The following is a 27,465-nucleotide window of genomic DNA, read 5'->3' on the forward strand; positions in this document are numbered from 1 at the left end:
CGGGGGGGGGGGGCAGGGGGCGGGGTCGGAAGGCGGAGGCCCGGCTCGGCTACTGCGCCTGCGCGCTGCCTCTGGTTCAAGGACCCGTACTTAAAGAGACAGGCGGTCTAGTCCTCGTGAGAAGCCCGCGGCCTTGTGGGCTCCTAGTCGGGGGGCCCGTGTGGACCGTCGGAGCCTGGACAGCCGGGAAGGAAGGTGAGGGGCGGCGCGGCGGGGCGCGGGGCGCGGTGTGGGGAGGGATAGGGCCGGGGCCGAGAGCGGCGTGGCTGGAGAGCCCGTGGCTCCTCCCCCGCCCGCCGCTCAGCCTGGGGGCACACCCTCCGTGACGTGGCGGCCCCCCGGGAGCCCACGGGAGGCCCGCGGGCCCTGAGACCCCAGGCGGGCACCGGGGAGGGCAGGATGCCACCCGCGCCCGAGTGGGCGTCCCCAGGGGTTCGGGGTCCGGCCTTGGCCGGTCCCTCCCCGCGGCTCCCCGGCAGAGCCTGTAGGCAGAGCGGCGTGCTGGTCTTCGCGGCCCGGGGTTCCCGAGCCTCCCCGCGCCGCTGGGCCCCGGTGGTTAATTGTCCTGTCCCGGGCCCATGAGATGGGTGGGGGCTGCACTCCATTTTCCATGCTCTGCGGAAAGTTGAAAACTCCTACCCGCCCCTAGCTCCTCCTCGGCCCTGCTGTTCTTCAGTCGCTTCTCTGAAACGTGGGGCTTGTGTGACTCACTGCGAGCCTCCCAGTTAACCGACCTCCCTCTCCCCCGAGTCGTACATTGTCAATTACACAAGTTTGGTATATATATTCTCCGGGAATTCAGAACTCCATCGCCAGCCCGCCCTCGAATTCGTTGTAATTCTCCTAACCACCCCATGCGGTAGTTCTAATCCTGGGGGTTGTTTTCATTTTGAGATGGACGGGCTTGCTATGTAGCCCTGGCTAGACTGAAATTTACTAAGTAAACCAGACACTCTGGCTTTGAACGTACACAGCAACCCTTCTGAGTGATGAGATTACAGGCGAGAACCACCATAATTAGCTCTTAGTCTTGTTATAAAAATAAAACTGGGCCCGGGTGTGGTGGCACAATGCCTTTTACCTGCACTCAATGCCACCCTACTTTACAGAGTGACTTACCGGACAGCCAGGGCTACATAAAAAGATCATATCTCAAAAAAACCAAAAATAAATAAACATAAAATAAATGCAAACCAGGCGTGGTGATGCACAACATTAAGCCCATCAGAGGGAGGCGGATCTCTGTGTGTTGGAGGCCAGCTGGTATACAGAACTAGTTCCAGGAAAGCAAGAGCTGTTACATAGAGAAACTCTTGTCTCAAAAAAATAAAAAATAAATAAATAAATAGATAAATAAATTGAAGTTAGGCTTTGTGGCTCACACCTATAATCCCAGAACTGGAGGCAGGAGGATTGGCTGTTTAGGGTCGACCTTGTTTACATAGCAAGCTGGAGGAAACTGAGCCACCTGGTATCTGTCCCCCAGCCCACGGGTGGGCTTGGCCTCCCATACTATTTCTTCCATAGTACACCTGCTGTGCTGTGTGCTGTGTAGCACTGTGAGGAGTGCAGTGGGCTTTCTGTTGACACAGGAGCAATTTTGCTTCACAGCAGTGTGTAGACTACAAATAGTTTCTAGTATAGTGGAAATTAAAACTATAAAGCACTCAGTACTTATAAATATAAGAAGGGGTAGGTATAATCACAGTTTCCACTTGGATTGATTCATCCATCACTTCCTTTGACTTTTACAGTCCAGTTATTTCAACTTTCCCTGATTCAGGTTGCTGAATTTAGCAAGGGAATTGCTTATCCTGTTTCTAAGGATTTTACTTTTAGGAGCAGACGGGTAAAGTAACTTGCTGAGGGTCACACAGCTGATAAATGGCTGAGCAAGGTTTTGAACCCAGGCAGTCAGTCTGATTATAGGCTCTGATGAGTTGCTTCTCAAAGGAGGGCTTCTTCTGAAACCCCAAATCTGTTATAGTGGCTTAATTATTTTCTAAAGGTGACTCGTGTGTTATATTTCACAGGGAAACTTCATAAACACAATGTAATTTTTCTTGGTTATTAAGACAGTGCTTCAGAATTTTGGTAATATTTAAAGGGCACCATCCATTATTAGTATCTCATGTTGTTGATGGTGCATGCCCCTTTGGAAACTGATGTTTCCTGTATTGGAATTCTATTTTAGCCTAGGTGAATGCTTTGGGAAGTGCTTGATTAATCACGAGCTCTGTATGAGATTCTGGCCATTAAGAAATTGTAAGCCTGTCTTCTTCATGTCTTTGTGTTTGTTTTCCTACCCTTTCATGCAGCTGTATGACTTTGGCTTTCAAGATCCTCTTCCCAAGAAATCTTGGTGCCCTTGGCAGAAAAGAACTGTGCCTGTTCCTAGACCAGAATCACTGGCCTGTCATAAGACAGTTCAGCCAGTGGTCGGAAACAGATCTCCTTCGTGGGTGCTGCCTCCTCCAGAGAAGAAAGCCTGTCCTATCCTTCCGGGGAGGTCATCTAAGACCACGTGCCACCCACCTTGTTTTCTTCCCAGGGTCGCATGTGGGACTCTGTACTGGCCCCTGTGAGATGGCGGAGCAACGATTCTGTGTGGACTATGCCAAGCGGGGCACAGCTGGCTGCAAGAAATGCAAGGAGAAGATTGTAAAGGGCGTATGCCGCATTGGCAAAGTGGTGCCCAATCCCTTCTCAGAGTCGGGGGGCGATATGAAAGAGTGGTACCATATTAAGTGCATGTTTGAGAAGCTGGAGCGGGCACGGGCTACCACAAAAAAAATCGAAGACCTCACAGAGCTGGAAGGCTGGGAAGAGCTGGAAGATAACGAAAAGGAGCAGATAAACCAGCACATTGCAGGTAGGGTGGAGAGCCTGGTTCCCCAGCTTGCTGGGGCTAATAGAGGAGGGTGCAAGGAGACTAGTGTCTAGGAGATTTCTTTCTCTGTGTGTCTTGCTTGGACATAATTTCAAATTCACAGAATAGTTATAAGAATAAAATTAGTAACAAGAACACTCACGTTCTCTTTACACAGATTTCCTTCTTGATACTAGTCAGTTTACTTTTAATTTCTGTATATGTACTTGCTCTCTACATATCTGGCTTGTTTTTATTGAGCCATTCAGAGAAAGTTATGTCATCAGTCCCAGAGGTACTCCAGCATGTATCATAAAAAATAGGATCTTCTCTTACATGACCATAGTTTACCTGTCAACCTCAGTAAACTTTACCTTGATGCAATACTTTCTTATCTGTATACTGTTTTTTCAGTTGACCGAATGCTATAATTTAGTAGTACGTTTTCTTCTGTTGCAGGATTCAGGTGTAGAATCAGATTAGGTACTGCATTTAATTGTCATGTCTCTTTGGCCTCCTGTACTCTGCAACATTTCTAGAGGGTCTTTTGGGGTTTTGTTTTTTGTTTTTAGATGTGTTCCTGCCGTGCCATGTAGCTTGGGCTGGCCTCACACTTGGAGCCATCACCTTGCCTACAGGACTAATATAGGCTTGTGTCACCAAGTCTGGTACACTATGGTCTTTCTTTTAGATGTTGATTTTTTTTAAAAGAATAAAAGACTGGCTACCACTGTTTTAGCTGTCAACTTGCTATCTTTATGAACTTGTAGATTACTACCTTTTATCAGGGACTTAAGTTCATTATGGTACTTAACTGTCTCATATTTGGCCAGCTTACTTAGTAGTCCCATTAGGGTGGCTTCTATATCCTGTATACCCTAGTTTCTTCTTTGTCTCTGTCTCTCTCTCTGAGCAGTCTTGCTGGTAGCCCTAGCTGACCTTAAACTCTCAGTCTTTTCTGCGTCATCCTCTCAAGTCCCAAAGTTGCACACATCTGCCAACCACACCTGGTGTGTCCTTTTCCTGGAGTTTTAGCTAGGTGAGGTGGCACAAGCCTGCGGTCCTGGTTAAGGATTCAGGAGTGAGTTTAAGACCTCCTGGGCCACATTTTATAAGTGCTCATGTATTGGGCATAAGAGGATGCTCTTGACTTTCTTCTGTATGTCCTCTCCTAGCTGTGGCAGTAGCCATTCCTCTGAGGAGTCTGAATTCCCATTAATGGAAAACAGTTTCAGAAACCAAAATCTGGATGCTGTATGTCTCATCATCTTAGGGTATCTTTGCTTCTAAGTCCTTGGAACAGACAACTAGAAAGATACATGCATGCATATACATAAAATCACATATATTGATACATATAGCCACACGTACATGCTTACTCCTATATGTGTATCTGAGGACTCTTAGCGTCTCTAAAGTAACAGATCGAAAGGCTGCGGCTCTAAAGATGGGTCTCTTATTCTCAGCCTTTGTTACTGACTGTCTCATTCAGGGGAAGGGGAGTGCAATCAACAGGAGTTTTCCTCCCGGTGCCAAACAGGCATGCCTGGTTTCTTTGCTATCCAGAGGTTGGTCCAAGTTTTAGCTTCCAAAATGTGATTACTGGGCCTGGAGAGAGGGCTCAGCAGTTAAGAGCAAAGGTGGCTCTTCCAGAGGACCTGGGTTCGATTACCAGCACCCACAGGGCAGCTCACAACCGTCTGTAACTCCAATCCCAAGGGATCCAGTGCACTTTTCTGCTTCCCTGGGTGCCAGATACACACATGGTACACAGACATATGTGCAGGCAAAATACCCATTCATATAAAAATAAAAAGTCTTTAAAAATAAATGATTATTGTTTTCCCCAAATCTGTACTTTAAGCAATTATTATATATTGGATAAGAGGGGGGGGAATTTTGATGAAATATCGTTACCAGTAGAGGCAAATGATCACCAAAATACCCTTTTCTTCTCTCTGTCCAATACCCTTGTACCTTCTCCAAACACTCAAAAAGACCAGCCAGCCTGGGGTCATAGTACAATAGAAACTTACCAAGCAAGGATTTGGGAACTGTTGATAAAATCCCCAAAAGCTTCCTCGGCGGTCTTTCTCTGAAGGACGATTTTATTCTTTGTGGGTCCTATAGACCTGTCTTCTAAGGCAGCCGGCACACCAAAGAAGAAGACCGCTGTCCAGGCTAAGCTGACAACCACTGGCCAGGTGACATCCCCCGTGAAAGGTGCCTCGTTTGTCACCAGTACCAATCCCCGGAAGTTTTCTGGATTTTCAGGTAAGATGGGTTAAGGCTACTTTCCCTTTTAAGGCCCTCCTTTGTTTGGCTTGTCTGGGCAGTCCAGCCATAGCTCACCCTCCGTGCTCCACTTGCATAGCATTTCTTTGCGTACTTTAATCTCTCCTGTAGCAAGGAACATGTTGTTTTGTCAGTACTTCTACCACTTGAAGTTATTACCTGGGTCAAATGGTTTTTCTAACCAGCTCTTTGCTTCTTGGTGTTTTGTTTTTTGATTGCTTGGGTTAGGTTGGTTTGGCTTAGTTTTTAAGACAGGGTTTCTTTGTGCAGCCCTGGCTGTACTGGATCTCACTCTGTAGACCAGGCTGGCCTTGAACTCACAGAGATCCACCTGACTCTGCTTCCCGAGTGCTGGGATTAAAGGCGTGCACCACCACTGCTTGGCTATGACAGAATTCTGAGGAAGTTGTTCCACAAACTTGCCTGAACTGGAGATGGAAGTGTCATGCATAGAACATTTTTCTTTGATTTTCCTTGATAGTCATTGCCTATATATTCGTATGGTAGAGATGTATGAGTGAGAAGCCAGAAGGAAAATCTGAACAACAGGTGTCTTGTTCTGTTAGGAGACAGTAGAGCCCAATGATAAAGCAGGTGGACTTGCGAATTAACAGGCTCTGGGTTCAGACTCCATCTATCTCTTGTTTATGTCTCAGCAAGATAAAGAATAATTTGTAAACATGCACACACATGGGTAAGTTGTTTCTGTTGTATAACAAACTACTGTTCAAAGACATGGAATCCATAAAACTTTGCTAGAACTTATGCTGCTGATGGGAATTGAGAGGACCGTTTATTGGCTATAGGTAAGAGAAAGCATTGGCCTATGGACTTTTGTCCTTCACTTAACCTGAAGAAGTGCTTTTCTGTTATGCTCATTATGCTCATTTTATGAATGAATTGAAGTTCAGGCTCACAGTGGAGCTATTATTGCACTGATGTCTGTTTGTTCCAGTAGTGTGTTATTTTTCCTATACCCTGTATTCTGTTTTATTGTTCGAGATAAACAATTCTTATAACTGGCTCAGTTGAAGAAAATAATAAAATGAAACCCTTTGGACTTGAGTAGTTTGGAGGTTCAAAGAGGCCTAGATGTGAAGTCAGGAGAATTGAGGTTTGGCCCACGCTTGACAGCTCAGTGCTTTGAGCAAGTCTTCACCTGTTTGAGTCTCTGTGGCTTCAGCTGTGCATGAAGACATTAGTCCTGTCATGAGGACTGTGGGATATGTTACAGAAATTATGCCTGGATCTGTAGGAGTTTCGCATGCACACATGATTAATTTGTTCTGTTTAAGAGAGAGAGTCTTGGGCTGGAGAGATGGCTCATCTGTTAAAGGCTGGACTCACAACCCAGAAATGTAAGAGAAAGGGTCTTCTGTCCAGCCTGTTCTGAAATTAAGATCCTCCTGCTTCAGCCTTCTGGGTGCTAGAAATACAGGCATGTGCTGGTCTTTGGCAGTTTTTATTATGTGAAAACTCAGGTTTGTTTGTTGTTGGTAGTAGCCAACGATAGGGCCGCAGCAGAGTCCCGGTGACAGTCAAGATAACATGATTCTGGAAAGACTCTGGTGTTGTGCATGGAATTTCGAAGAGTTGGAAGGAATAGGGTGCTCTCCTTCTTGAACCTAGCTAAATACTATGCTTTGGAAAGATCCCTGCCCCATAGCAGATTTAGATTCCAGGTCAGAGGTGACAACAGATTTACAATGTACAAAACCCAAACAAGAAGCCTCGTTAACAGCTCCTAGCTCAAACAACTTCTGCCTTGGCCTTGTAAAAGGCCACAAAGAGGTGAGAAAGAATCACCAAGGATTCACTCTCTCAAAATAAAACTGCCTTTTATTTTGACAATAAGAAAAGACAAACTGGAATGCACTGGTGGGTCCTGACTTTCTTGCTGGCATCCCTGTCTTGGTTCTTTTACCAAGGAGGTAGGTGGTCTTGAGTTGTCTGCTCTCGGGCCTTGGTCTCATTATAAGAGGACAGTGAACTCTGTAATCCTTCAGGTTTGCAGCAGTCCTGACAACCCACAATGGCAATAATTTCCACATGTTTCTTCTCCCTTTCTCATCCCAGCTTTTCTGGAGTGAGAATTACAATTGTTCTGAGATCCACTCGATGGCTTGTGGCATGAAAGTAGTCTTTGTTCCTGTGTGAGATGCTCAGATAAGCAGATGCTTCTCAGTCCAGTCTCAAGCAGTGGTATTTGGGCCAATTACTTGCCCTCCATATCTGTACTTGTGACATGGGTCCAGTACATCTACCTCCAGTGACTTGTTGCGGGGACTGAATAAAACTACATATAAAGCCCCAGCAAAATTTTCATTTTCTTCCTTCCTCTTTGTGCTTCCCAAAAAGGAAAAAAGAGAATCATGTGCATTGTTTTTCTCTCTCCAGCAGCCAAACCCAACAACTCTGAGCAAACCCCCTCAAGCCCTGCCCCTAAGACAAGTCTGTCTGCACGTAAATGTGACCCTCAGCACAAGGATTGTCTACTTCGAGAGTTCCGGAAGCTGTGTGCCATGGTAGCTGAAAATCCTAGCTACAATACAAAGACCCAGATCATCCAGGACTTCTTGCAGAAAGGCTCTACAGGAGGTAAGGCTGTGAGCATCCGAGTATGTTTTCCCTCTGAAAAGCTCAGAGCCATGACCAGCTTTATGGGCATACATGTCGGTGTCTTAATTCTTGATAATCTTGAAATGGGATCCTATAGTTGTAATTGTCACCAGACCTTTTATATTAATAGCCAATTCTGTGCAGGGTGCTTGGCCATTTTCTTCCTCAGTTCTTAGTCCTTAGGAGGCAGAAGAACCCCTTTGGTCAGTAGAGAAGTCCACTTAGATATGTGATTAGGTGAACCACATGCCGAGTGTAGAGTAGAATCTTCTGGCTCTTTCTTTCATAGATCCAGAAAATTGTCACTTAGTATCTGTTGTATCATCACAAATTGAAAGTCAGGGCTTTGCCCAGTGGGAGATCATAAGGTAAAAAGGTGAGGCAGACCAAAACCATAGCCAGTGACCACCGCTACTATAGTAATACATGCAAGGAACTGTGGGAAGCAATCCCTGCCTTTTTTTTTCTGTGTGTGTGTGTGTGTGTGTGTGTGTGTGTGTGTGTGTGTGTGTGTATATAGTTTAGGTAGGGTTTCACTGTGTATCCTTGGCTGTCCAGGAATTTACTATGTAGACCAGGCTGGCCTTGAACTCACAGAGATCTGCAGACTTCAGCCTCCTGAGCGCTGGGATTAAAGCTGTGTACCACACACCTGGCAGCTCCATTTCTGAATGGAATTTTCCTTCCTTTTGTTTTCAGATGGCTTCCGCGGTGATGTGTACCTAACAGTGAAGCTGCTGCTGCCGGGAGTCATTAAGAGTGTTTACAACTTGAACGATAAGCAGATTGTGAAACTTTTTAGCCGCATTTTTAACTGCAACCCAGATGAGATGGCTCGGGACCTAGAACAGGTCAGAGGCCGGTGTAGGGAGGCCACACCCCAGGTGGGACTCTGCCGGGTTAGCTTTCCCACAGCCAGTTTTAAAAATAACTGAGCACATATTGGTGTAGGGAACTGAAACTTATTGAACAAGATTCTGTTAGTCTAGGGAAGCTGAGTGTGAGGACACAGCTGTTTCTTTCTTAAGTTTAATAACTGAAAAACGTACCACTGCCAAGCCACAAAAGGCCTTATCTGAAAAGTCAGGACTTAAGACTTGCTTTTGTATCTCCTGGGGCTGTTCTGGCTTTATTTGCATGCTTGCTTTCCTTCTTTCTGTGTACATTCATCTTTGGCTTGTTTGTGACTCCAGCCTTGGTGCCATGGAAAGTTTCATTCCAAACGTCTACTATTGGAAGGACTGTGCCTTAGTTTAGATTCTTAAACAGGAATCAAATTGGCTTAGTGCTATGTCTCTACTCAGCTAAAGCAAGTGGGTAGCCTCATGTGGATAGATAGGCCCCTTCTAGGAACTGGTGGGGAGAGAGTTCCTGAGAACTACTTTGGGACAGGAGCTGTGGTTGAGCTCTTGATTAGTCCCAAGCTCCCTGGGGTTGCAGCAGTGGCATTTTGGTTTTTGGAGACAGGGTGACGTGTCAGAGACGATCAGAGTCTTCTTTGAGCAGAGCAAGTCTTTCCCCCCAGCTGCCAAGAGTCTCCTCACCATCCAGGAAGTGGATGCATTTCTCCTGCACCTCTCCAAGCTCACCAAAGAGGATGAGCAGCAGCAGGCCCTGCAGGACATTGCCTCCAGGTGGGGGAGCTGCCCTATTCAAACCAGACCCAATGGGGATGGACTGCTCTGGGAAGGAAGGTTGGGGGATCAGAGTTCTTCAGAGATCAAGCTGAGTATTCCTCCTCTTTCTAGGTGTACAGCCAATGACCTTAAGTGCATCATCCGGCTGATCAAACATGATCTGAAGATGAACTCGGGTGCAAAACATGTGTAAGTACCATGGCTCCTCTGACAGCCTGAACTGCCAACTTCCTCATTCCCCACTGCTCTCAGGACTTGGGAGACCTGCTACAAATTTGAACCCTAATTGTTACTTCCTGTGGGACCCTAACTCACCTCCATACCCATTTTCTCACATGTAAAGTAGAGATAGCTATCTTTAACACAAAGCTGCTACAACTGAAAGCCTGGAACAGGCTTCTTGCCCATTCCAGCTCCATTCTCTGCCAAGGCTATACCAAGTAAGGCACAGGGTCTCAGAACCCTGAGTGTTCTGTCTTTTCCAACCTTTGATTTCCAACCTTTTGACTTTTTAACATCTACAAAATTCATGCTCAAGAATTGTTTATTCAAGTTACAGAAAAGGAAATTAGAAAAAAAACTTTTTTGTTTTAAATAAATTTGACCATTTTGTGTTGGAGCGCATTCATAACTCTTTGGTTCCATGTGACTGCTCCTGTAGGTTAGAAACATCTTCAAGTTAAAGGATGGAACAAGGCTACTTCCCCAGCATCTCTCCTGTCTATGACAGACTGCTACCCTAAACCATAATGTCAGATGTAGAGGTTTGTTTCCTTGCTCCTGTTGCCCTTGGCAGGCTAGATGCACTTGACCCCAATGCTTATGAAGCCTTCAAAGCCTCACGCAACCTGCAGGATGTGGTGGAGCGGGTCCTTCACAATGAGCAGGAGGTGGAGAAGGACCCAGGCCGGAGACGGGCTCTGAGCGTCCAGGCCTCACTGATGACTCCTGTGCAGCCCATGCTGGTAAGGAACACTGCTTTGTCCCTATAATCCATGTCTCCAGGTTGCTGGCACCTGAAAGGGGATGAAAGGCAAGAGCTCTTTCTTGTAGGTTGCCTAGAGAAGTGTGAGAAGGAAGAGTGGAGATGAGCAGAGCAGGGCTAGGCTGGGAAGTAAAGGTGCAGAAGACAGTGACCTAGTACAACCTCAGCCTAGTGCCCAGCACTGCCACCAGCAAGCCTGGGACAGGGCACCCGGCTTCCTTTGCGCTTTACTTTCCCTGTGGGAGTGGCATGTGAGACCAAGTAATTTAGCATCACACTTGAAGACAGGGCTATGCTCAGTAGCCCCCATGGCTGTGACCTCCTGCAGGATAGTTCAGAGCTGGCAACAGAGCCAGGCCTCTTGTGACAGAAGCTCAAGGAATAAAGCCTCACTCCAGTACATAACTTGGATTTCTGCAGCTTTAGTGAGGATGGCTGTCCCTTCTGGGTTTATGTGCAGCAGAGTCAGTATCTGCTGCTCTGCCACTTGCTGTGAATCCCCTTGGGCTGTCCAAGGGTATGTAGGGAAGAATTGTTTTTGTTTTTGTTTTTTTTTCTTCTTTGAAACTGCCTTATAATATTAAATCCTTGTGTTAGGCTTTTATGTTTGGGATAGGGAAGAGTTCTCTCACTACCAAAAATACAGGATAGCCAGTGCCAGAATAGTGTGGTCTCCATGCTAGGGACAGAACCACCTCCCTCATTTGAAGAAGGGTCTTCTCTATCTTCTATGGGAGTGCTTCCTAGAGACCTTGCCACAGCTTTGTCTGAAGAGTGGTGTGGATTGCATGCTTAGTACTTTAGCACACAGGCTTGGGAGGAGGGCATATACACATCTGAGTCTGACTGTTTACTGGCTGCATGACCTTATGTGAGTGCATATCCGCCCAGACTTCCTGTTCTCTCCTGCAGCATTTGTCATATAAGGTGTCATCAAAGATGAAAGGACATTGTGGTCTGTGGCCTGACAAGAACCCCAAAATGGTAGTTACTGTTTGGGTCTGGCTGGTGCCAGTATGTGAGTGAGTGTGTCTGTGTCTGGGTGTCCTGTCCTGTCAGTCTCAGATTGCAGTCACCCTGCTAGCATGTCACCGTCACTTACTGTGATAGCAAGTGTGTTTAATAAGCCAGGTGCCTTGTAAGAGCCTAATTACTGAGAAAAAAATTTTACTTCAGAATTGTATTTATTCTAGAATGGATAGCATTTATATTTTTCAGAATGCAGACTGTTAAGCCAACTAACTCTGCTGATGGATGAGCTATTTTTTATTTGAGACAATCTTGCTGTGTAGGCCATAATATCAACTGGTGATTTTATAATCAGAATATAGCATTGCCTGGCCTTTTGCAATACCATCACCCCTTCAGCAGCAGTCTGTCCTGAGGCAGTTCCAGAACCCAGTTAAGTCCTGACAACCCCAGCCCCAGGCTCTGCTAAGGAGCCCCAGTTGAAGGGATCCAGCATTTGCTTTCTCCATCCTAAGGCTGAGGCCTGCAAGTCCATCGAGTATGCAATGAAGAAGTGTCCCAATGGCATGTTCTCTGAGATCAAGTACGACGGTGAGCGAGTCCAGGTGCATAAGAAGGGGGACCACTTCAGCTACTTCAGCCGCAGTCTCAAGCCTGTCCTGCCTCACAAGGTAACAGCCTGCAGCCAGGACATTCTCCTTGCCTCTAAGAACCACGGGGCCAGAATTATAGGTCTTTGCAGCTGTGCTTTATAGAAGAGAATTTGTTTCTATCTGTAAACGGATGGAGGGAATTCATTCCTGGACCCTTCCAGTAATGAAAGGCTGCTTAGCTGGGACAGCCACAGAGCCCAGACTTGGGTTATCAGGCAGGAAAGAGCTCCCTGGATGATGCAGCAGCACAGACTGCAAGCTCAGGGCAGGTCTGGTGTCTGTGTCTCCTGTACTCTTGCTGGCTGGATTAAGGTTCATGTACAAGGAACTCTTGTGCTGTCGTCCTTCATTAGCTTGCTTAACAAGTACTTCTCAAATGCTAGGCACTGTTGTAGCTAGTGGACATATAAAAGTACAAACAATAGATGAAAGCTCTGACCCTCGTGGAGCTTGTAGTTTATGTGCACATTATTGTGGGGCTCTCTGGGATCCCTGATTCCTGCCCTAATCAGAATTGATGGAAATTGAGAACCTCATTCCTCAGCCCTTCTCAGCTCCCAGGGCCAGCCTTTTGAGGTCTATGGGAGAGAAGCAGCTGGGTTATATGGCCCTACTAGCTTGTGAGTAAATGGATTCCTGGCTTTGCTTCCCCTTTCTTTCTCAGTTCTGACTTGGTTTCTCAGAGTCTGTGCCTTGGGGAATGTGTCCTATGGTCCAATAGAGACCTGGTAGCTAGGCCACTTGTTTTATGGGTTCAGCAAGAGAGCTGGGCAGTAGTGTTTCATGGAGCTGTAAGTGAGGAGGTTCATTTGTTCCAGGGGCACTGAAACTGATCAGGAACTGCTGTGATAAGGATGGTGTTATACAGAGCCACTTGTGACCCTGGGACATTTGAACACAGCTTTCTTGAATATGTTTTCTTTACCTTTCTAAATATTGCAGATTGAACCCAGGCTTACAGAAGCTAGGTGAGGGCTGCACACTAAGCTATGTTCCTACCTCAGGGTCCTTTGGTTCTAGAAGGGCTGGGTTGGGGATAGAAGGGAATAAGGATAGACGATCAGGTCTTTCCTCATCCCACTCCATGTCCTAGGCAGTGAGTGACTGCCCATGTGCTGCTCTTAGGTGAGCAATTAGACCATTGTCAGGCTCTTTGGTATCCTTTGTCAAGGGATACCTGGGGTTGCAGTGGGATGTATCCCACTGAGCAGTCAGAAATTAGGGCTCTGCTTCTGTTAGGAAACATCCAGTTCCAGGGCTCATACTCTGAAGACAACAGGGGCTTCAGAGCTCCCATTTAGAGAAGACTCTGTTCTCATTCTTCACTGTTTATGGGCTTTGTTTCCCCCATTCCTGTCCTCCGCCCGGTAACACCAATCTTCTGGAATGGACACTAGTCTCTACCTGCCCATCGTTCCTCTTTCCTTTCCTCCCATATTTGTCTACCTCCATGTCCTCCTGACATACTCACTGTTTCTTCCTTTTTCCTCCAAACCGTCTGTACAGCCCATAGAACGTGACTCAGAGTAGGCTGACCATTCGCTGGGTCTAGACAGAGGTGATAAACAGATAGCCTGCTCCCCTCTCAGGGAGGACTGACACAGCCTCGCTGTGCATTTCACCCATTGCCTGAGCTTCCATATGCTCTCTATTTGGCCGGGGCTTTGATCACTATGGCTTGGTTTTAGGTCCTAACTGCCAAGCCATCCTTGCCAAAGCTACCTTTCTCCTTCCAGGTGGCCCACTTTAAGGACTACATCCCTAGAGCTTTTCCTGGCGGTCAGAGCATGATCTTGGACTCCGAGGTGCTCCTGATTGACAACAACACAGGCAAACCACTGCCCTTTGGGACTCTGGGAGTGCACAAGGTACACACTCAGAGTCCTATGTGCAAAAATGTGCTGTTAATCTAAAAAGGGGGTGAAGGGAGGATAAGTCACTTAGGACAGGGCCTGTTCCTTTGTTTGTTCTTCTATAAAAAGGAGTTGCTTATTAGGAACCAACTTAGAATTGAGTTGGTTTTAGTTCAGTTTTTCCATCACTGTAACAAAATACCAGAGATAACTATTCTATAAAGGAAAATAGTTCTAGAGGCTATGGTCAGGGAATACAGGAGCCCATACCTTAGATCAGTGCTAATGCAGGACATCATGGCAAGAACATGTGACTGAGCAAAATCATTTACATCATGAACTGAGGAGCACAGAGAGGGAAAGCCCCACGATCCCTTTAGAGTACACCACTAGTAACTTAAGACCTTCCCTACTTCACCACCCTGGGGGCTGAGTCTTTAACACTTGGGCCTTTGGGAAATGTTGGTGTTCTGAAGTTTAGTGAGCACCATCTATGGAGTGTTCTATGGCCTAGGGCCTGCAGAGCACCAACAGGACTGTCCACTGGGGGCTGCAGAAGTGGACTGCTACTCCCCTGTTTCCATGCCCACATGTACCTACTGCCTCATTTCCCCTCCAGAAAGCTGCCTTCCAGGATGCTAATGTCTGCCTGTTTGTTTTTGATTGTATCTACTTTAATGATGTCAGCTTGATGGACAGGTAAGTTAGTGTTTTGATATGTTTTCTTTTGTTTTTGTTTTGTATGTGTGTTTTTTTCATGTTTTGCAGTACTAGGGATGAAATCCAGGGTCTTACATGTATTAAGCATATGCTCTACATTAGATTTTATTCCTAGGCTACCATCTTTAAACTCAGAATCTATCTGCACTGGAGATTTATCTGGGTTGGGCCTATAGAGGCTTCAGTTAGGAAAGAGATAGGCTAACATTTGTTCATCTATCAGCTTGTAGGGGATGCCATGGTTGAAATATCCAAGGAGAACTGGCAGTCTGGTGTGAGCTGCATCCATAGGCTTAGACCTACACAGCTGATACTTGTCCTTTACGCACTTAGGATGTCTCCTTAATCTTGTTTCTATAGTTGCTGCATCCATGATTAAGAAAGAAAATGGAAAGAATTGATGGGGAGGGGTCTCGAAGCCTGTACCAGCCTTGTGTTATGCCCCATACCTACTAGGCACGGTGTGGAGCATAACCTGTGTCAGGCTGTTCACTCAGAGGCTAGCCACCCTGGGGGTTAGGGTAAGACAGAGTGGGGCATTGGCACAAGAGTTGTAACGTTATTCATTGTAGTCTGAACTGGAGACCGGTGTTCTCTTGGCTCAATAGAGGAGAAAGCACAGCTATGAACTGGCTATGAGCCACAGCTCACAGTAGTCCATCTACAGTGTTGATGAGTCCTTGCAACCCTTGACAACAGAACTGTTCATATGGGAATCCGCAGCCGCCCCCTCCTGAAGCATCAGTTTTACAGTTTGTACTGGTTAGAAACCCTGCCAGGGGTGGGTGGGGGAGGCTCTTTCCCTCAGCTCGGCTGTTCCCCTTAGGCCTCTTTGTGAGCGACGGAAGTTTCTTCATGACAACATGGTTGAAATCCGTAACCGGATCATGTTCTCAGAAATGAAGCAAGTCACAGTAAGTGAAGTTCCAATCCTAGGCGGGGATGGTTTTTAAACAGCAGAAAACCCCATGGGGTGTGAGAGGATGAGGCTTGGGTGTTCTTTTGTGGGGTCCATCTATTGCCTAATTGTCTTCACTCTGAAGGGCATGAAAGTCTTTTCCTAGGTAAGCAGCCTCCATCTCAAAGCCACAGCAGCTCTTTAGGACCTTTTCCTTACATCTAAATATGTTCCTACCTAAGTGTATAGAAGTGAACACTGTCCATTCTCACATTGTCTGCATGTCTCTCTTACTGTTCCTCAGAAAGCCTCAGACCTGGCTGACATGATAAACCGAGTGATCCGAGAGGGCTTAGAAGGGCTGGTGCTGAAGGATGTGAAGGTAAGATGGCTACACCCTTGTCTTCTCCTGCTGGAGATGACAGAGGTACTGGAGGTGGGAGAGAGTTAAAGCTACATGGGAGTCTTTCGTACTTAACTGGGGCAGGCCAGTCCTGGATCTGAAAATAGCCTTGTGTGTCCTATAGTGCCTGGATGCAGAGATCTGGCTGGGCCACAGTGGTGAAAAAGACAGACCCTACCCTCATGGAGTTTCCATTCTCTGTGATGTATTTATTGTGTCCCCTCAGGGTACATACGAGCCTGGGAAGCGGCACTGGCTGAAAGTTAAGAAAGATTATTTGAACGAGGGGGCCATGGCTGATACAGCTGATCTGGTGGTTCTTGGGGCCTTCTATGGGCAAGGGAGCAAAGGTCAGTGGTGTCTGGTCCCTGTGGTGGTACCCTATCAGAAGACACACACTGGCCTCCTTGCTAGCTTGATCTGCTGGTCATGGATTGCTTGGTCCTGGGATCTGGGGCCCTGGTCACATCAGGCAGGGACATCTGGGATCTACAGGCTGACACACAGAGGTCCGGTAAGAAGAGCTGATGCCCCCTACCCCCAATCCTTCCAACCTAAATTGATCACTAGCACCTACATGGTAAAAGGAGAGAACTGACTCCCACAAGTTGTCCTTGACCTCCCCCCCACACACACTACACTGAGCATGTTTGAATATTGAGTATGACTGGTACACAAAAGATAAATACAAAAATGTTTCAAAAAGGAAAAATAATAAAAAGAAGTTGGTCGGGATTTACCTTCTGCTGTCTTGACACAAGGAAGCTCAACACCAGCTGTTTCAAGGCCTGACAGCTTCCTCCTCAGAAAACTCAGTTTCCTGATTGGGGAGAAGGATGAGGTCTGAGGAACAAACACTTAAGGCAGTGTATCAGTTGTGTCTGCTGTGTTTTAGGCACTGTCCAATTCCTCAGAGCCCAGGAAATTATTGAGTGTGATCACTCTAACACCTTTTTTTTTTTTTTTTTTTTTTTTGAGATAAGAGTTTCTTTGTGTAGTTTTTGGAGCCTGTCCTGGAACTCACTTTGTAGACCAGGCTGGCCTCGAACTCAGAGATCCGCCTGCCTCTGCCTCCTGAGTGCTGAGATTAAAGGTGTGCACCACCACTGTCTGGCTACTCTAACACTCTTGATGCTAAGGCCCTTCTCCAACCAGCCTATCATGGGCCTTGCCCATTCTAGCCCACACTCAATTCATGTTCCCCTCTCAGGTGGCATGATGTCAATCTTCCTCATGGGCTGCTATGACCCTGACAGCCAGAAGTGGTGCACTGTCACCAAATGTGCTGGAGGCCATGATGATGCCACACTTGCCCGACTGCAGAAGGAGCTAGATATGGTGAAGATCAGCAAGGTGAGAAAGGCTTCCTGTTGACCCTGGCTCTGACAGTTCTCACTCCCAAGACACAGGCTGTGTTTTGGGGACTGAGGTCTTCAGGTCTTGTTTTTAATTCAGTAAGGAGCTTGCTTCTTGGCCATAGGAGCAGGATTAGGCTTTAAAGCCTCAGAGATCCTACCTTGTGGATGATGGCCTGTGTCCTATGGGCCACAGCCTCTCTGAAGAGGAAGGATCACTTGGGGTGAAGGGTCATCCTTTTTAGCTAAGCCACATTTCACAGTGTCTTTTCTCCATCAGGATCCCAGCAAGATACCCAGTTGGCTGAAGATCAACAAAATCTACTATCCTGACTTTATTGTCCCAGACCCAAAGGTATCAATTTGATAGTTTGTGGGCCCCACCCCGGAAGTAGTATGCAGTTCTCCAGTGCCACAGAAAGCCCAGGATGGGACTTGGATATTCAGCCATCACTGAGGACTTTCTTAGTAGAGGGGGAGCAAATTCCAATTCATTTGTCCAAGGGCCTGTTGTAGAAGGACCTAGCCAGGCCCTTCTTAAGCAGACAAGTTTCCAGAGGAGGCAGAACTGGCAGTGAGAACCTCTGTACTTTGACCTGGTTGACACTGTTTCTGGCTGCTGAAGACTTCCTTCTTGGCTATAGATAATCTACCTCTTTTATTCCTGACAGAAAGCTGCTGTGTGGGAGATCACAGGGGCAGAATTCTCCAAAGCTGAGGCTCACACTGCTGATGGGATCTCCATCCGATTTCCTCGCTGCACCCGAATCCGGGACGACAAGGACTGGAAATCTGCCACTAACCTCCCCCAACTCAAGGTGACATCTCCTTGGCTTTCTAAATGCCCTCCACCCCACTGTCTTGCTCTTATTGGGCATCTGGCCTATTCACATGTCATTTGGCTTCTTAGCTCTGTGACAAAACAAGGAGAGCAGTTAAGAGTTGAAACTTCGTCCCAGCTCACCCTCCTCGGGTCTCCTGAAAGGCCTTCTAGCTTCCCACAGCCTGTTTAGGAGTTGCCCCAGGCCACAGTCCTACTTTACTAATTAAGAACCGAGGTTTAGGGGCTGGGGAGATGGCTCAAGGGGGTTAAGAGCACTGGCTGCTCTTCCAGAGGACCCAGGTTTGATTCGCAGCATCCACACTGCAACTTACAACTGTCTGTAACTCATTCTAGGGAATCCAGTATCCTCTTCTGGGCTCTGCAGGCACCAGACATTTACATGGTGCATAGACACATAGACACATATTCAGGCAAACACCTTTTTTTTTTTAAAGAAAAAGAACTGGGATTTAGGCAGAATATAGTATTGTACACCTTTAAAATTCCAGCACTCAGGAGGCAGAGACAAAGTTTCTCTGAGTTCAAGGTCAGCCTGATCTCTATGGTGAATTCCGGGCCAGGCAGAACTACACAGTGAGACCCTGTCTCAAAAACAAAACAAAACTGTGGTTCATCTGAGCCTGTAATCTTAGCACTGGAGAGGCTAAGACAGGAAGACCTTAAGTTTAAAGCCAGTCCAAAAAAATAGGATAAAATAATTTGGGGGCCACAGAAGGTCACTTTCACCACAGTTACTCAGGTTCCAGGGTCCTACTTTGTTCCCTAGCTGCATGTGCCAGGTACCACTCATCCCAGATGCAGGTCAGGTCAGGGAAGGGATGACAGCACCTAATGTCCCCCCACTTCTTAGGAACTGTACCAGCTGTCCAAAGAAAAGGCAGACTTCGCTGTAGTGGCTGGAGATGAGGGGAGTTCCACTACTGGAGGTAGCAATGGTGAGAACGAGGGCACTGCTGGATCTGCTGTACCCCACAAGGCCCCCAAGGCACCTCCCAGTAAGTCCTCTGCCAGTGGCAAGAAGACCGAACAGAAGCTGAATAACCCCACTAGCAGAGGTGGTAAGTAAGAGGGCCTGAGGTGATGGAGAGGGGTGTGGGTAGGAAGAGATGGTAGCACACAGGCATACCTTTTGATTCTGCCATCCTATGATTAGGTGTCCACTACAACATTCAGTGGATTCCTGGCATGTGACTAGCCATGGGCCAGAAACTCTTTTACCAGGCAGCCACCTCTTACCTGTTCAGCAAACCTGAGTGACAGAGTACCCAGGGAGAGCCAGGCTGGCCGGGGAATGAGCCACCCTGGAGCTAAAGGGTCTAGCTGATAGCCTTCTCCCCTTTCATGTCATAGCAGAAGTGCCTGACCCATCTCTTGGCTCCCCCTGACTTCCAGGACCATTAAAAGTTCCCTTGCCCGCTTCCTTGTTCTTGGTTTTAGTATTAGTTTTGATGATTTTTGTATGGCCATGTTTCTACACCAGGCTGGCCTTTAACTCACTATGTAGCCCATAATGACCCTGAACTTCTGAGCCTTCTGCCTCTACCTCCTTAGTACTGGGATTATAGGCATGTCCCAGTTGGTGCACTGCTAGGGATCGGACCTAGTGCCTCATACATGCTCAGCAAGTACTTACTAATTTCATACTCTTGACCTCTGCTGTTCTGCAGGCAACAGGGTGATTCCAAAGCCTTCCCCCATGAAATCAGGAGACAAGCCGGCCATGAAGTCTTCTCCAGTGAAAGTGGGGGTAAAGAGGAAAGCTGCTGATGAGACCCAATGCCCAACAAAGGTGAGGATAAGAATGGTTCACGAGACAGGCCAGTTTGGCTCAGGGTCTGGAATTCTAAGTTCCCATGTGTGAAGTTGAAAAGATGTCTGTATTGGTCTCAGGGAAGGCTACTAGAGCCCTTCCTTTCCTGTTCTGGGCAGATGAGCAGTTCTGCTGCTCCACCCTGTGCCCTCTTGTTGCCTTGCAGAGGCGGCGGGCCAGCCAGCCAAGAGGAAGGAGAGCTGTGTCAACAGGCAGGAGATAGAGCCGGCCTAGCAGGAGAGGTGGCAGGGGCCCAACCAGCTGCCAGTGTCGTTACAGTTCACATTAAAAACGAAGCCCAGTCTGGGTGTGGGGTGCAGCAGTGTGTTTGTGTCTCTCGGAGCAGGTCCACCCAGCAAGGAGAGGGAGACTGCCATGGCATAGACAACTCTCAGCTAAGGAGCCTATTATTTTCCCTTTTGTTAGTCCCTGGTCTGGCAACATGTTAGTCTGTGGTACCCTGGGTGGCTTCTGGCCCAGAGTAAATGAAGAAACATCAACAGAGATATTGCACCCCTGCCCAAGCATAAGTACAGAAGTTGAAATCTCAGGGCCTGAAGCCACTTCTCAGTAGAAACCATTCCCATCTCTCTTCCCTCCCTGAAGCCCTTGAACTCAGGCACACTGATGAGCAAGACTCCTAGGCTCTCTAGGTAACTGCAGAGCAAACTAATCTTTGGGAGGTATTTTGCATTGGGTGGCTCTTGGAGACTCCCCTTTTTCCATATCCTGGCCTCAGATGTTAGAGCCCATCACTTTTCCCTTTTCTCCTAGTCAGGGGGATTGTCAGACCTGGGTCAGCCAGAGTGGCTAGAGGATGGGTTAGCAATACCTCTGCCTTTTTTTCAGTAAACCATCTGTGTCCTAGACCCTAGACCCTGTGCATCCCTGGCTGTCCTGTATTCTGGTGGGGAAGTCCCACCTGCACCCAGTATAGGGCTCACACTGCATGGACCACTCTGTTTGCAGGTGCTGTTGGATGTCTTCACTGGGGTGCGGCTCTACTTGCCACCTTCCACACCAGACTTCAAACAGCTCAAACGCTACTTTGTGGCATTCGACGGGGACCTGGTACAGGAATTTGACATGGCCTCAGCCACACATGTGCTGGGTAACAGGGACAACAACACTGAGGCACAGCTGGTCTCTCCAGAGTGGATTTGGGCATGTATCCGGAAACGGAGGCTGATAACTCCCTGCTAGGACTTTGGTCTTCCTCTTTGGGCTGTCCTCACCTGCCCACTCTACTGCATGAGGCTCTGCCTGGATGGTAGGGGCCTCTTTGCTAAGCAATGTACCTTTTATACCCTCCAACTCTTCATGGTCCTTCTGGATCAGGAGTTAGTTGCTGTGGGCACAAGCAATTCGCCTGCTAGTTTAACTAGATCTTGCAGATCTGGGTGCTAGCTTTGCCTTCTTGTTTAAAAAGAAGCCAATCTTAGTTGTTTGAGGTGCTGATAACCAACCTAGACCCTTACGCATGCTAGGCACAGTGTCCTCCCATTGAACTACAAATTTTATAAGTAAGAAATCTTAAGCCAGGCATGGTAGTGCATGAGGAGCAAGAAGTCAGAGGGTCAGTTCAAGGCTAGCCTTGAACAAAACAAAACAAAAAAGCATCCTTTCCCACCAGTTCCACCTCCAGTTTTCCTCAGTGACCAAGGAATGGATGCTGAGCAGAATCTACTTCCTTTGTCTGCTCCTTTTCACTTCCATGTGCATCTTAAAAGCAGTATTTAAACTGTCCTCAAACGCTTCTTGTATGTGGCAAAACCTTTATTATGTCTGGTCCCTTTTGCTAGGGTGAGCCCTCATGTGAAAGACAAAGTGATTGTAGTTTCCAGGTCCCAGCTTGGAGGGAGAGGCTGTCATCTATAGGAAAATTGGCCTCCTTAGAGATAGAGGTTCCTTGAAGGAGGATTTGCCTCCTCAAAATCTGGACGACTATAAGGAGTACAGATCCACAGCCAGGAAAATCTACACACCCTGCTTACCAAGGCTGGCTCCTGTGACCTGCAGCAGATGTACTTGAAAGGCAAAAGAAAGATGACTTCTGTGCACAGCTGCACACAGAATCCTATTTTACAACAGTGGAAGTGTCCTAAACTAGCCTCATCTGGTTGTCAAGCCCTTGAAATGTGGCACTAAAGACCTCATTTTATGACTTCAAATGGTCTCAAGTCAGCAGTGACCATCACACACCTGAGCATCAGTTTTCCAAGAGGAAGGGGCAGAGGCACTGCTCCTGAATCACTGGACGACTGTCAGTAACCTCGGATCCCTTATGTAACATGAGGCACAGAACCTGGTACAGATGTTATCCGGGAGGAGGCCTGGCTTACCACCTTGCATGACAGAGTTCACACTTGGCTCTGAGCATGGGCTTCTCCAGGTACTGTGGTAGACTGGCTTCCATGCCGATGCTGTGCCACCTCTCAAAGATCAGTTCTCTATTCTTCAGCAGGCTTATCTGTCATCTCCTGTGAGCTAGGTCACTGTGACCGAACAAACCTCTTAAAAACACTTATGTGGGCCTCTAAGATACAGACGTACCACCCTGTGTATTCCTAATACCCTACTAGGACGTTGCTTACTAGTCTGGCTTTGCCTTTCACCTACTGTTTCAGATGTGCAGAGGGGAGACACAGTGACTATAGATGCTCTGACAACTAAGGCAGAGTAGGTACCACTCAGTCTGGTGAGTAAGATACTTTCTAATCCATCCTCAAAGCAAAAGCACTTTTTGCTTTGAGCACTTGTCTGCATACATCTCCAACTTCTTTGGATCAAGCAGCTAGGTAGAGCATCAAAGACAACTCTTCCCCACCAACAGGGCCGAAAGGTCAGCCCCTTGCCCCTTGAATGCCTTACTATGTCACTGTCCAGTGTTTGTATGTTTCCTCCTGTCTTTCTGACATACTTCTCTCTGCAGGGAGATTAGACTGTGTGTACACCTTTGTATCTCTTCCTGTCATCCCACCCAACCCTAAGCAATATTACCCTAAACTTAGCCCACTCTCTCCGGCCTTTGTTTACATAGTGCCAGCTGATGACTGAGTGGTTATCACTGGATGCTGAACAGATCAGCCATTAGCAAGATTTATTCTCTTTAAGAGACAGCGTAGAATCTTGTCTCATCCAGTTTTCCAGGAGATGATGTACTCCTCTCCCCTCCCCTCAGGCACCTGGTCAGGTAGCTTGGTATAGGCCTGTGCTTATTTTGCAGTCTGCCCTTTAGGCTGGGCCAAACTTTGAGCCATACTTGTCTGTCACAATTATATCCACTTAACTGGCTACCTAGCTGTCCTGATGTTCCTTTCCACTTAGCTCTTGAAGGCCCTTTTCCAGTGAGACTGTGTAAATAATTCACCTGGTGCTTCACATTTGCTCTTGAGAATCATCCTTATACTAGGCTCCACTTCTAGTCTGTTCCGTAATTTCTCCCACACACTCTTGTGATCATAGGCAAGTCATAACACAGAGCAGGGTGCCTTGACCAAGACCAGGTGGCCCAAGCATCTCCCAAAGTGGAATGCGATCTCTGAAGAGCAATACCTCTACACGTAGCCTGATGCTTGCCTACATTCACTAGTACTTTGTGGCCTCTGGCATCATCCCCACACCAGATGGAACAGGCATCTGTATTTAAACTTTATTACAAAATTATAAAGCAGAGCTCTGTAACAAAAAATACACATTTGGGTTTGCTTTTTAACACCCAGGTGAGAAAATCTTAATATAAGCCACTTGGAGTAATACATTCACATCCAAGAGATTTTAACAAATTTGTACAATATAGACTATTAATTCCTTTACAGCTTATTAGTTTAGAACCAGCTATTCCAACCTATGAACCAGTCAGCTGTCCATCTTTTAAAACTAAGTCTCAACTGAAATCTTGGCGCAATCCCAGCAAAAGCCACAGAATAGTTGGAAGAATTAGGTGTTTCTATGTTAATTAAGAACAAGGATCCGTGAAGAACAGAAAGGGGCTCAAGTATTTAAAAAGAAAAGAATCAAGTTTTCTACCTGGGTTAGACATTAACTGAAATGGAATCTTAGAATTCCAACTTTCATTTGGTGTTACAATAAAAAACTTGTTTGACATCTGGTCTTTTTTTCCAAAAGAAAATACCAAAAGATGAAAGAGATTTAAAGGTAAGTTCTTTCTTCAAAATAAGTAACATCAGCTCTGACTGTTACTTGGGTTGCTAACAGGCCATCAGTGTATTATTTCTGTTCCTGTCTAGGAGGTAGGGCGGTAAGGCCTCAGAAGAGAAAGCAGTCTTAAGAAGGGAGAGTCAGCTTTGAAGTCTTGTTAGGTCTTACTGAGCTGCATAATCAGACCTGTTTCACAGTGGAGTCCCAGAGCAGCAAAATCGGTGGGCTGTGCTAAACTGAAGACATTGTAAACTACAGTACCTACTATTCCGGAAAGGTAGTCTTTGTGGAGGAATCTCGTGATTCCTGACACCTGCAAAGGCTTTGACCCAAAATCTAGCCATCTGGACTTAGAATGCAGAGGTAAAGTGGCCTGGTAGCTCTGACAACTACTTCATGGAACTATTTGATCCCCCAAAGGATTTAGTGGTTAATGATGGGAAGAAAGCCTAAGTATTCAAATAGCCCCCTTAGAGGTGTCCCTCTGCTTTCCAGGGTCATGAGTGGTTCTTCCAGTCTCACTTAGCTGCGCAGTGGAGGGCAGTGGTTTTTATCCAGTGCTGAGGGTGCATCCTACAGGAGCACACAGCTCCTTTTGTGCTTTGTTGAGCTGTTCCAGCAAACACCACTCAAACCCTTCAGCCCTGTCAGTGTAAAGACCCCACAAGGCTGGAATCATATGATTCAGAAAATGCTTCATTCTGACCTACCCAAAAGGCTGAGAAGCAGCCATGGGCATAGTCCAGCCTCGTTCAGCACCTTCTAATGCCTCATACACTGTCCTGTGTGTCTGCTCTCCAGGAACTCCATGAGCAGCCAGGCTAAAGAAGAGCAGAGCTCTTTGCCTAAGTTCCTATGCCTTCGGTAAGCAAATTTAAAACCCGAAGAAGAGAAACAAAATGGTTTTTCTTAAAAAAAAAAAAAAGTTTAGCCTGCTGAAAAAAAGATCAGAAGCCAAAGATAAACAGAAAGCCATTGCCTCCATTTCTCTTTCCTCATAATCCAAGGTGAAGGATGGTACAGTCAAACCCAAAGAGAAGCAGTAGAGATGACCCACGTACCACCTCCTAGGGACTCCCAGCAGTTTAGGGGTCAGGTCAGTGGACTGATCATTTCCAACCCCAACACTTAACAGAAGGGACTCAACTTAGAAATTTTTCTACAGCATTTAGACTTAATTTCTCACTAGAGATCAGCCTACTGATCCAAATTCTGACCCTAGGGAATACTATTGGTCTGATTAACATATTTTTGGTCCATAGAAACATGGATTTTAGGCAATGTAGCAGACTTAAAACACGCAGAAACCAGAAATTTAAATCCAGATGTGCTGGGGGAAGGGAACCATTTCCAGCAGGACTTTTTGATTGCTGAAGCAGGAGTGGTGGTGTATGGGATGTGTGAGATGTGTCTTAGGTTCTCAGGAAGGGGGAAGACACGATCCAAGCTCTGGAAAGTCCTCTTCATTGATTACCATCACCACCCAATAATCAGAGAAGCAGGCACTCACCCATGAGATCTGAATCAGTTCCCACTGGCTTTGTGCTCTGCCATCTAAGAGGTACACCCCATGGCAAGACAGGTATGCCAGGTACCTCTGCTTGTCCTGGTCTTAACACTGCCAGTTTCTTGCAATAAACTGCCTTTGTGCATTGGACCAACCCTGAGCCCAGACACTTTGGGCTATGTCCTATAAGGCACTGAAGAAGCCAATGCTAGCCCTCAAGACCGGAAGACGTGCACTGCTCGGATGACATACTGCCGGCAGATAGGACATTCGTTCATGCGTTTGCCACACTTGGTACAGGTCACCATGTGGCCGCACTCCAGCAGAACACAGTCAATGGGTGAGTCCATGCAAATCTTACACAGGTTCTCCTCCAAGCCAGATGGCACTGCTCCCCCTGGACAAACAAGGCAGAAAAGAAGAAAATGTGTCTCAGTGTTGAGAGGGGCTACAGGGAGCAAACCATCAAACCCACATTTCCCTCAAACAGAGTGCCTTCAAAAAAACAAAAAACAAAACAAAAAAACCCACAAACCACAACTCAGTACCCAAACCACCTCCAGCTGCTTGTACTCTCAGATCAAAAACATCCTAGGACTCAGAACTATAGGATAGTTCAAACTAGAAAGAAGGAACTTAGAGCAAGGAGGCTATAATACAATGAGTGAGCAGGACTTAGGTACCACGTCCCCTGAGGCAGAATGTACAAAAAAGATAAAACTGGTTCAGAAAAGTTTGGATATAAACAACTGTAATGAATGGTTCATTAGAAATAATAAATCCTATCTATAAACATAGTCCAAATTTAATAAAGCTGAGAATCATGTGGGACCACATGTACTACCCGACAATCTACCTCTGCTTCTGAAAAGACTTCCTGATGGAGGGGCATGGGCAGACACGCTGTTCCCTTTTCTGTGCTACAATCATTGAATTTTATTCCTACCCCTGACTGCTTATCACTTCATGATAATTCACTTATCTCCCACAGTAGACTAAGAGCTTAATTTAACTTTTCAGCTGACAATCATAAGCTTAGCATTTGCTTTGTGCTCTGAGGTCAGATACTTATCTTTGAATTCCCAAAACATGTGTCACATGGTAGGTATTCTTTAAACATCTGATAATGAACATTCTGCCCAGGAAATGATAACTGTTCACATTGACTAACTGCCTACCATGTGTCAGGCCGGGTCCTAAGAGCTTTCTGTATTAACCCAGAGGTGCTGAAGTAGGTTTTATAGATGAGACAACTTGGGCCATAGTAAAGTGGCTTGCCCAAGGACACAGGGCTGCTGAAGTAGTTCACATTCAAATCAGAGAGGCTCATGGATATATGGCCTTCTGGACAAGAGCTCCAAGGGCAGAGACTATTCAGACAGCATTAACTACCCAGAGTTACCTCTGAGTACACAGAGTTCTCAATAAATACCAACTGGCTAATGCTAGTAGTGGACACAGTTACTATCCTAGTTCAGCTGAGAAAAACCTTCATATTCAGAAACTCACAATCTCCAGTGCGTCAAACAAGCCTAAACTAAGCAGCCATAAAACAGAATTGTTCTCACACCTGCCATCTCTCACACCTGGGCTTCTCCAGGGGAATTCTTTGTCTGTTGCTTCTAGTCTTTCTCTTCTGTTCTGGACTAGTCTAAAAAGTCACGTCACTGAATGCACAAGTCCTCTCATGGACATTTGCTAGTTTGGTGATTCTGGAGTATTTTCATGTAGCTATTCAAATAAAACTATGTATGAAATACACATCAAGTCAAAGAACACTTCCCACAGGAGGTGGCTGACTGTGAGAGTTCAAACTAGGTAAAGCCCCTTGTGGCCTGAATACAGAGGTTAGAAAGGCACAGGCATACCTAAAACAAACTTGAGTCA

At 46.6% G+C, this 27,465-nt stretch overlaps 2 protein-coding genes across 13 annotated transcripts in view; one reads left to right on the forward strand and one right to left on the reverse strand.

Moving 5' to 3' along the window:
• Position 1: 1 nt before the first annotated feature.
• Lig3 (DNA ligase 3) lies at positions 2 to 24,017 on the forward strand. Of its 4 annotated transcripts, none has more exons than XM_042282492.2 (20): positions 2 to 195; positions 2,319 to 2,872; positions 5,000 to 5,143; positions 7,562 to 7,762; positions 8,483 to 8,634; positions 9,251 to 9,417; positions 9,532 to 9,609; positions 10,217 to 10,385; positions 11,890 to 12,045; positions 13,764 to 13,895; positions 14,500 to 14,579; positions 15,427 to 15,514; positions 15,803 to 15,880; positions 16,128 to 16,251; positions 17,112 to 17,254; positions 17,537 to 17,611; positions 17,928 to 18,074; positions 18,951 to 19,158; positions 19,768 to 19,889; positions 20,077 to 24,017. In XM_042282492.2, exons 2-20 carry the CDS (start codon positions 2,323 to 2,325, stop codon positions 20,131 to 20,133), a joined length of 2,871 nt encoding a protein of 956 aa, XP_042138426.2. In that variant the 5' UTR covers positions 2 to 195; positions 2,319 to 2,322; the 3' UTR covers positions 20,134 to 24,017. The 4 variants fall into 4 exon arrangements, with proteins under 4 accessions (XP_042138426.2, XP_006990133.2, XP_076399100.1 ...); XM_006990071.4 differs by having other exon boundaries at positions 20,880 to 24,017; XM_076542985.1 differs by having other exon boundaries at positions 7,565 to 7,762.
• The window catches only part of Rffl (ring finger and FYVE like domain containing E3 ubiquitin protein ligase), a 69,681-nt gene continuing 65,764 nt past the window's right edge, over positions 23,549 to 27,465 (reverse strand). For all 9 annotated transcript variants that reach the window (XM_076542986.1, XM_076542988.1, XM_016008345.3 and 6 more), the window contains one exon: positions 23,549 to 25,975. In XM_076542986.1, the coding sequence (XP_076399101.1) occupies positions 25,794 to 25,975 (182 nt within the window). In that variant the 3' untranslated portion in view covers positions 23,549 to 25,793. The remainder of the gene's footprint in view (positions 25,976 to 27,465) is intronic.

Source organism: Peromyscus maniculatus, chromosome 8, assembly GCF_049852395.1.
Source record: "Peromyscus maniculatus bairdii isolate BWxNUB_F1_BW_parent chromosome 8, HU_Pman_BW_mat_3.1, whole genome shotgun sequence".
Lineage (NCBI taxonomy): Eukaryota > Metazoa > Chordata > Mammalia > Rodentia > Cricetidae > Peromyscus > Peromyscus maniculatus.